The 9,934-nt window shown below is 46.0% G+C and overlaps 3 protein-coding genes across 3 annotated transcripts; 2 read left to right on the forward strand and 1 right to left on the reverse strand.

The window, feature by feature from the left end:
• The first annotated feature begins 2,849 nt into the window (after nucleotides 1–2,849).
• Nucleotides 2,850–4,440, forward strand: PHALS_14587 (uncharacterized protein). The gene has a single exon (XM_036407507.1). It carries the CDS (start codon nucleotides 3,709–3,711, stop codon nucleotides 3,925–3,927), a length of 219 nt encoding a protein of 72 aa, XP_036263203.1. The 5' UTR covers nucleotides 2,850–3,708; the 3' UTR covers nucleotides 3,928–4,440.
• A 3-nt stretch (nucleotides 4,441–4,443) lies between these two features.
• Nucleotides 4,444–5,460, forward strand: PHALS_12341 (dna polymerase i; the record flags this gene model as incomplete). The annotated part of the gene is made up of 2 exons (XM_024727871.1): nucleotides 4,444–4,613; nucleotides 4,671–5,460. The coding sequence occupies 2 exons, from the start codon at nucleotides 4,444–4,446 to the stop codon at nucleotides 5,458–5,460; spliced, it is 960 nt and encodes a 319-aa protein (XP_024578404.1).
• Nucleotides 5,461–5,535: 75 nt separating this feature from the next.
• PHALS_12342 (ptype atpase) lies at nucleotides 5,536–9,069 on the reverse strand (the record flags this gene model as incomplete). Its single annotated transcript, XM_024727872.1, has 1 exon — nucleotides 5,536–9,069. One exon carries the CDS (start codon nucleotides 9,067–9,069, stop codon nucleotides 5,536–5,538), a length of 3,534 nt encoding a protein of 1,177 aa, XP_024578405.1.
• Nucleotides 9,070–9,934: the final 865 nt, after the last annotated feature.

The raw sequence follows: 9,934 nt of genomic DNA on the forward strand, positions 1-9,934 counted from the left end.
GTTAACTCATTCAAAACTGATTTTTATTTATTTTTATCTGCGGCAAAGCCGCCAAGTTTTAAATGTTTAGATTTTCCTAAATATATATACTGTGCCTCACCGAGGTCATTGGTGATGACACCACGTCGCTCAGGTGATATGAGGTCAGGAAACGGACATGAGACCCGCAAGGTGCGAGAAGGGCTCGTCTCACGCCGTTGGCACGGCTCGCCTTCCTCGTCATTCCACACTGGGAACAGGAATGTCAGAGTCGTAGTCGGCAGAGCCCAGCTTCATCTCCCGTACACGGTGTCATGCAGGACCGTGTCTCCGCGGCATCGAAGGATGTAACTCCTAGGCTCGATAAGCCCGAGCGTCGCGCTCCGCGCACGCTAACGGTGATATGTGACCTCGTTGGGATGTGGAGGTGGTCGCACCGAGATCTGAGGCGCCCATGCAACCTCTTCTAAAAATGCGCCTATTTTGTATTGATTGCGGGGCACAAATTTTCATGACGTGAGGGCTGCTTGGGGTACAGAAAGTGAGAGGGAAGGAATATGAGCGCGCTAGAGGTGATGGACTTCGGCAAGTTTGCAAAGAAAGAGAGCGATCTTCTGGCTAAAAAGCAACGCCAATGTGCCTGAAGATATTGCATTTGTGGCATATTGATCGTCTGCATGTCACCTTCTCTCTTGGAAGTTTGGAGGGTAGGCACCCACGCAGGCGTATCAACAACCCTCTTGCGGAATGCTGACGGGTCGTAGTGGGCGCAGGGTATTTACTAGGAAGTAGCTTGGCTCAATTGTACTTCATGGTAGGTCGAGGTCAATGAGGCCCGGCCCTACACGATTCTGCTATCTCTAAAAAGGTAGGACTCACAGCAATAATAATATTGGTGGTCAACATCAGCATCTCTGGCACTTCAAAGCGCTGGAAAAGGCTCGATAGTTCAACACGTGAAACAGGGTAGCTTCGCCGATAGGTGTTGAGAAAGTGTTCTCGCTCATTAATGGAGTGACTGGAGTAGTTCAACAGGATTAAGGCATTATGTATTACATCAGGCAAAGAATCTTATTCAGCTTTAAAAGCTATCCCTAGAATATGAATCATTGCAATGGGGTGCATGTTGGTCAAGTATAAGGTTTTTGCCGATATGAAAAGTGTGTCTTTGGCGCCGTTAGATTTGCTTGTCTGGGTTACTCATTAGAAAGAAGTACCTGCGGGAAGATCCCGCAACGATAACTGTCATTGAGATCGGCCAGTGCCTCAACTTGAAGAAGTAGCTTGGATTGACCCACCACTTGCACAAATACAGCCCATTATGCCGACATGGCACGACATCTCGTTAATCGCTTTAAAACAAATGCTAGGTTTAGGGTACGGCAAAAAAGCGAACCGTAACGCAATAGAGAAAAACTTCATGAGTATTCCGATTCTGGCGCTTCCAAATCCAGGTCGGACGACCCATGTCGCCTGTGACATCGCAGCCTTTATAATAGACTATCCTCTAAGCAGATGCCAATGAGCAAAAAACGCGTAATATGTCGGCTTAAAGCGGCAAAAAAGTACTAAATAGTAAATACCAAGGGCTACATGTGGTGAAGTATGCTCTCGTCTAGTTTAGAATGCACCTGCCTGGCTCTAAGCAACATGTAATCTATACAGATCAGGTATCGTTGCGCATAGTGCCATCGTCCCCACAGAGTTGCAAGACTACTATCCCTCTTTGCCGTTTATAAATTTAGCTAGGGTAAACGCCGGGTCGGCTGAATGTGGTGGTGGATGCGCTTTTGCATAACCACGACTATACATCCACAACGGAAATTCCAAGGAGCAGTGTTAGAGCGAAACGCGTAAGTAAGACTCATTTCTTAAGCGCTTTTTACTTAATATATCGCAACTCCTCTGGACCATCTGTTGGGGTTAATTCGCTGTAGCAATGACAGTCGGTACATTCTACGAGAATTGCATCCTGGTGACTGCAACATGAATTACATGAAAAAATTGGTCATTGGGGACTTTTCTAAAAATTACAAAAGTCGACACGAGACATCGACATCAGATCTAGCGAATTCCCTGCTTGGTCTTACAGTGAAACAACTATGCTCATACTGATGTGACACAGCTTATGGTCAAGTTCCAATATTTTAACATGGCACCCTTCTCTGCAGTGCGTTATGCTACATGACTCTCTCGCTTGCCTAACAGAGTATGTGCTTAATTAAAAGTAGCATCAACAACCGTTTGATTTGTCACAGTCAGAAGACAAACTCCCATGAGTTATCGAAATAATTGTATCTCCGTTACCTTGTCGAATATTGGTTATGACCCTGGCGATCGCTCCGAGTCGCAAACCGCTCCAAAAAAAATTGATGCCGCCTTGCCTGAGCGGTATTGACAAGAAGAGATCCTCGCATGGCCAGCACCTTCAGCATTTGCATTTGCAGATCGCACGCCTTTCCATTTGGCATGTTTGACTGTAAAATTTTCGATCACTCGTTGGATGCTAACTTTTGCCTGAGGGGCCTCAGTAACTGAATCGTCGATTTGGAGCCGATCATCTACAAGAGTCAGTCCAGAGGGTTGTCAGTACAATGCGGCTAATTAAAGCGAGATCCCGCTACGAAACATGCAACCCATAGTGAACGCGGAGTATGTTTGCATCCGCTTTAAGATTTTAATGATTTAGTTAATCTCTGCAGCGGTGGTACGATGCCGTCGTTAGGATTACAAATTCTACCAACCTGTTCCCGCGTATAAATTGCTGTCTATAGAGTGATTGCGTTGAATATATTTCTAATGTACACGCTTTCGTGCTTTGAAATCTGCATTTTGCTATTGCACGTCTTGTAAGCACATTTATCATTTCATCGAGAAATAAATATCAATTTTGATACGAAACTTTATACAAGCAAAACGATCAATTATCAACTACAATCTCCCACTTCAGGGGAATCTGTTACACAAAAAAAGCTTGATCACCATGAACCGCATTGTTTGACGCAAACGCAGTGAATTAAGTATTGTCGCTTTTGCACCGCGGTCGCACCGCCAAACAATGTTGATATTGTCATTCACACAGTAAATAAGGCAATCCGTTTGACCATAAATCTGGTGCTAATATGCCACGAACATATTACCACGCACCTTGAACAAAGATTTCATTCATCGTCGAGTTAAGCAGCCGCTCAATTATATCAGATACGGTTGGTCGCAATGTAGCATCTTGCTTCAAAATCCATCTGCACCAAACACAACAACCAATTACCTCGTTCAGCACCTGCACACCTCACCTTAGAGTGCAAAAGGCCCACTGTATTATTTCGCAAAACTTTGATGAGTAAAAAACAGTTTTTTGAGAATTTAATCGGACCGGTGTCTACTAGGAATATGCACTCCACGACGCGCACGACACCCAAATTGTAAAAAGAGCATTCAAATGGCGAATCCGAATGTCATTGCGTAAAAGCAAGCAGCCTAGTGACCACACGTCGGTGGCGCTGGTAAAGTGCTAATGGGCTGGTACCTCGTAAAGTTCTGGGGTCGGAAAACGTTTGAGCCAAGCGCATTTGTGCAACATGTGTAAGCTCTGCTGCCTTACCTGGCGCCAGATAAACAATGGATCTATAACGTCAGCCGTGCTCTCCTTTGGCGAACAGCATGAGAATTTCCGGCGGAGACAAACAATGACGCAAGCACTGATTAAATGACTGATACCTTCATATCGCGATGTGCAAGTGGTGGTGCATTTACGTGCAGTTCTGTTTGTTACAGCTCGACAGATCTGGAGAAAAATGTCCAGAATGTGAGCTTCAGGAAATCGCACGTCTTTCTGTCATAAAATTGTTGCAACTTGTCATAACGAAGTGGCGAACCCAAAGTATTGTACAGTTAATACTTATTGCAGTATTTATCAGATTGCGTAATGTTCCAATCTATCTTCGATAGTAAAAGTTCAGGTCAACACAAACTCATATGCTCTTGCAATCATCAGCAAGAGCTCAAGCGCTTCCAAATATAGGAACCGCAAACAATACTCAAGCGCTTCATCTTCAGTGGATAAAACAGCGTAATCAGCTAGCGGCATGATGTTCGGGTGCGTGAAAGCCTTATCTGCTCGGCCAGCTGCACTTGTTTGTCTGTCTGGCATAATATTTTTTCAACTCAAAAGCCTCGCCTGTATCAATATTTCTGGCTGGATAAACGAAAATTCTCCTTGTGCAATCGCAGAGCTGATAAGCACTCGGTAAGTGAATTTTTCGAGCGACGTGACATGAGGAGGAAACAATAACCATGTACGTTCGGCCACTCTGCATACGCACGAAATTCGAGTATTTTAGACATAATAGAATTCGCCGGGATGCATAAAAAGGGAAGTATGTCACGGCTGGGCAGATGTGACCTGATGATGACAAGAAGTCCAACTTAAGTTCGAATAGATTGCGTTCATTCTTTCAGAGATTTATGATAGATGCACATCGTGTGGCTGCTTTTAATGTCAGAATCGGGCGGCGCTTGCTTGCAACGGCTACAACAACGATTAAGCAAAAAACTGACTTACGAAAGAAAAGTCTCCTAGTTGATGGCAATAATGTGCTCTATCATTTTTACAATCAGATGTCCACCATTACAAAGTGCGTAACTTTCGTAATTCGTGTGATTCATTTCTCTAACTTTATTTAAATGCGAAGTGGCCAAGTCAAAAATGAAGCGGTCGATGGCCTCCTACGTCTCTTGCGGCGAATGGACAAGACACATTGTCCCGAGCACATACTCGTTGTCTTTGATTCGAAACAGCGCTCCATCAGGAGCATCATCCAGCCGGACTACAAGAAGGATCGACCAACAACGCCATATTCACTGGTAACACAGTTTTCTTATGCGAAAGAAGCTTTAACAGCAGCCGGCGTCAACTGTATTGAGCGCCAGAGTATGGAGGCGGATGACATTATTGCCTCCTACTCGACGCAGTACACGGCTTATGGCTTCGACGTACTCCTCATTTCAAACGACAACGACTTTTTGCAACTCGTGCATGATGGTATCAGCGAAGTGGCAAAATTAGAAACCACGGAAAGCACTTTAAATGATCATGATATTTTGCCTGCTACCATTGTCGAGATCTACCAACCATCAAGACAACGGTATGTCCGCGAGCGAAACGTGCGTGGGAGGTTTAGATTGCACCCAAAGTTGCTTCCCGATTTTCACGCTCTGTGCGGTCATCAATGGAAGAAAATACCGAGAGTTGATCATGTGACCGATGAATTGGCAGTGCACTTGCTTACACAGTATGGTGGGCTGTTCCCATTGTTGCGCCATCTCGACACAGTCAATGACCTGATTTTACGGAATTCGCTAAAGCAGTGCATTTCTTCTATCGAGTCCTCCTTCCGGTTAGTCAAACTGGTCAACACAGTCGCGCTACCTGTTGCAATTGAGGAGCTCGGTCGGCCTCGGCTGAATGAGCCACAATTTTAGTTATAGCTAGCAAGTTGTACCGACAAAACATTGTGGAAAAAAATCAGACTTTAATTAAAAGAGACTACTCAACGTTCATTCCTTTGCCTCCTCAGGGGTAAGAAATGGTTGCCTAGCACCAAACGCATCTCTGGCAGGTGGGCTTACGTGACTTTCATTTTCGTCGCCCTCTGACTCTGAGCATGCACTCAACAGAATTCCTGCTCGCGTTTCTTTAATTTTCATATTAATTAGATCAAGACGCTCCTTGGCACGGCGGTTTGAAAACCACATCTTGATTTCTTGCTTTGTGACGCCAAGTTCGTCTACAGAGTGTTCATCCGTATGATCATCTCGATTTAAAACCTTCTGCAGTTCTTCCAGTCGAGCCGCTGTTGGTCGCGGATTCTTTTCATACTCTTCAATTATTGTAGCAAGCTGCTTCACGTTGAAAAATCGCCCAGCTTGAGTACTGCTCGTGAAACCTTCGTCGCTTTTCATAGAGAGCAAGCTTGTTGACTCTGTTGTCGCCAGGTCATTTTCTACAGACTGAGCGTTAAAATTTTCTTGTTTGTATCGCTTGATGCAGGTTTTATCGTCACTTTCAAGCGCTTTACGCTTTGCCCCAAGAATTTGGTTTTGAGCTTTCGGCTTAGACTTCGAGCGTGACTTAGACACTTTGTCGGATTTGCTATCGTTGTCTGACTCGGTGTCGCTTGAGCTCGACGAGCTCGAAGCAACGTCGTTGATGTGCAGATCCGCACCACTTAGCGCCTGAGGTGGCTGATTCGCTGATCGCCGCTTATAGAACCAGCATCGAATCTGCTTGTAATCAATCGACCTCTGAGCCACATCACTTGATGGGTCCGATGACGCAATTCCATTCAGCCGCGCTGCGATTTTATCTAACTTTTTTTTGCTAGGTGTGTCTTCTTTGTGAAAATACTTTTCGAGTTTCACGAGTTGAGCCAGCGAGAATTTGACACGCGGTCGCCGCGACTCCGGCGAAGGGGTCGGACCCGAGTTTGGCGATGACACTGGAGTTCCTGGTAAAGATTCTGTGTCTAAATTGAGCAGTAGTGATCGCGCTTTTTCTTTTCGTCTTTTCTTACTGTTCCTGTCTTCGGCACTCGCAGTCATTACGCTCGGTATATCCCCGTTTTCCACCGTTGATCTGAATTCTTCTTGCAGTTTTTTTGTTTGCCGCACAAGCTCTTTGTTATCTTTGTGAGCTAGCAGCACTAAATCTAATTGACGCTGCATATCTGACTCGATCAGAACGGCGCGCGGAATGAGAAGCGAGAGTAGCAATTCAATTATATCAGTAAGTTCCTCAGCAGGTGCGTCTTCTTCAAGCAGCTTTAACAATTTCATCTTGATGTGTGATAATTCCTCTTTGCCCAGAGGCTTAAATGGCCCAGTGCGAGCGTTCTTAAATGGAACATGCAGTCTCTCTCGTGCACGCTCAATTGCTGCAGTGCGTAATGCTTTCATTTCTTCTTCATTTTTGCCAGCGTCACGAGCATCCTTAATCGCCTTTCTCACAGAAGCGACGTAATCAATTCGAATGCGCTTTTTTGAAGCGCTGGGTCCACCAGAAACAGAAGGCTTTTCGCTTCCATCTTTGCTAGTGCCTTCCAAAATAGTGGTTTTATTTCCTGTTTCAGACAAAATCGAGTTCATAGTCCGACCATGTATGGGATGGTCAGCGATATTTGCGATCAAAGCCATGTCGGCTTCATCCACGACATTACTCGAGCCCTGACCATTGTCGCGCATTCTTGACACTCGAGCCTCGAGTACTTCCTTTGCCTCGTCAATATAAGCGGCTTTCATCTTCTTGACACTGTCAGCATCCATGTCCGTAGTTGATATGTCCTTCATTTTTAAGCGCATGTAGTCTAGACGTTCCTTAGCACGCCTATTGTCAAACCAAATGCGTATCTGTTTCACTGATATACCTTCTGGCTGTAACTCTGAATCCGCGTAATCTGGACAATTGATAATGCGGTACATCGAGTGGATCTCACTAGACTCTGGTCGCGAAGATCGCTGGTACCATTCTTCCAATTTCTGAATCTGCTTCGATGAATACAAGCGGCTCGCACCACTTTTTCCCTTTGAGCCCGATGCAGATCGACCAGCTGTTCCTGTTCCCTGCTTCTTACTACCACTAGATGCTGTTTTACAATCTTGATTGGGAATGGCTTTGATCTCCTTGATGAGGTCAATCTCAAACTGAATGCCTGCAACTTGCAGCTGCTCAAGCAACCGCTTCAAAGTATCCAAATCATTGTATACTCGACGTAGCAGATGATCTTTGTCTGAAGCTTTAATTATTGCAGTGGCGATTCCATCGTTCGTTGCAACAATCTGTGAAGAAGCAGCAGTAGAAGCATGTGCAAGTGACGATGTTGGAACCAGTAGAAAAGGAGGTGGAGGTGGAGGGGGCGTACCCGTATCCTGTTGCTGCTGTTGTTGTTGCTCACACTTCACATCATTGTTGTTCGTACTAAGTCTCTCATCACCATTCTTATCACTCTTATCATGCCTGAGATCTCTAGCATTTCCGAGCCAGTACGGGCCCATGACATCAATCAACTCCCTTGAAAGATTTTGTGTGATAACCAGCATTTCTCCAGTCTGATCCAAAATTGTGGTATTGATGTTATTACCGCCACGCAAAGCTAGATCCGTCACACGCTGTATTTCTATCTCTGAAGCGGGACTATTTCCATCCCCTGCTGTTCCTGATCTTTCATCACCCTCACTTTTGCCTCGAATTGTGAAGGAAGACTTGGCACTACGACTACTGCGGTTTTTCGCAGACGAATCACTTCGCTGCTTGCTGGGTGTACTACCAGGAGATTTATCAGTCGTTGAAATTGTAGCAGCTGGCTCACAATCTGGACAAGACCATTGGCGTGTGGTGCTCGGTACTAACTTTGGATGTTGTCGACGAAAGCAACTCGAGTGGTACATGCACTTGCACTGTTGGCACAGGAGTGCTCGTCGCCCATTGCGCGGTTCATGGCATACTTCGCATTCTTTGCGTGCAACAGTGCGGCGACGTGTGGCGATGATTGCACCCACATTCGATGTGCCTGATTTAAGTTTCAATGGCGTCGAATCATCCACGTTATTACTAGGACTGGGTGAGGGCACGTATATAACGGCCTTTTCCGACGCCGAGTCTGTCTCGCTGTGCCCATGCGTCTTCTTCTGATTTTCTCCCTTGTACAAACGTGAAGAAAGCGCGCTCGAGAAATCTGCACTCTTAAGCAAATCTTCGTCGTCTTCGTCAGTTTCAGAGCGCCTCGGCGTGGCTGTGCTGTCAAGGTCGTCATCGGATGGAACGTTTAAGAACTCATCGTCATCCTTCTCTACTTGCACGCCACCTTCTTCCCCCTCGTCATTTTCTTCCACCGCCAAGCTTCCAGGTGCTTCCATGTTGCGGTCATCGCTTCTTGAAAAAAAAGGAGAAACCACCGCATCACTTTGTAAGGATGCCGAATCCTCATCATCTGAGGCTTCATCATCATCATCCGAGACGGACTGGAGGTTGCTCTTGTACACTAGAAGTGCCTTTTTGCGCTCCGTGGCATCGTCCGCTGCTGTTTTGCTGTCCATGTCTATATTCGCCCCTCCAGAGCCTTGTGCTTCTTGGTGTGGGTGGAGGCGTGAGAGCTCGTTAAGTACGACTAATGTGGTGTTGGCCACGTCTAAAAACGGAGAGAGATATTGCTCATAAAAGACTACTTTTCAAATTCATTCTACGTTAATATTTATGAGAGTCTATCGATCGATTTATCCAGATATCAAGCGTAACGACACGTACCGAATCATGTGTATGCACTCATTGTGTAACTGGGTTACACGTACCCTGGTAGCAGGTGTGTGTGTCACACGAGATGGGCATGAGCTGGAAGCTGCCCATAAGGCGGCTCTGATTCGCGCCCATTCAAGGCCAGTCATCGACCCTCGTGTGGAATATGGCTTCCGCCCGGCGGATCCCTCTGTGAAAGCGAAGGACGTAGTAACTCGATCGTTACGCCTCCACATCATTGGACCCTCGGCCATTAAGGAAAATGATCTTGCCGAACGGAAAGCTGTTCGAGCTCGATTCTTGGTTCCACAAGAATTTCTGTTGAAAGCTTATCGCATGCTCAACGAGGTGGCTCTCGTGTTCCCGCAATGCGGATAATACCTGTAGTGCTCGCCCCTGGCGATAGCGCTACAGATGACGAAACGCCCTTTGAGCGATGGGCGCAACGGCACCAAAAACTTTCTTCACTGCGTGAACGCTGTCAGAACCAGCGAGACTTGGAGACATCGGTGGCATTGACACAGGGCTCATTGGTCACGGAAGTCGTTTCGTTCCAACGCAGTGTCTAACGGACACGCAAGCCTTGTTGGAGCAATAATCGAGTGGAACTATAAATGTTCTCAATCTTAATGGGGGAGAGTGTAACGGGGTTACACATACCCTGGTAAC

Source organism: Plasmopara halstedii (assembly GCF_900000015.1).
Source record: "Plasmopara halstedii genome assembly, contig: Scaffold_614, whole genome shotgun sequence".
NCBI classification, from domain to species: domain Eukaryota; phylum Oomycota; class Peronosporomycetes; order Peronosporales; family Peronosporaceae; genus Plasmopara; species Plasmopara halstedii.

What these genes read in the sequence shown, in the direction of transcription:
- PHALS_14587 (XM_036407507.1), top strand. Translation starts at nt 3,709, where the DNA reads ATGTGCAAGTGGTGGTGCATTTACGTGCAGTTCTGTTTGTTACAGCTC.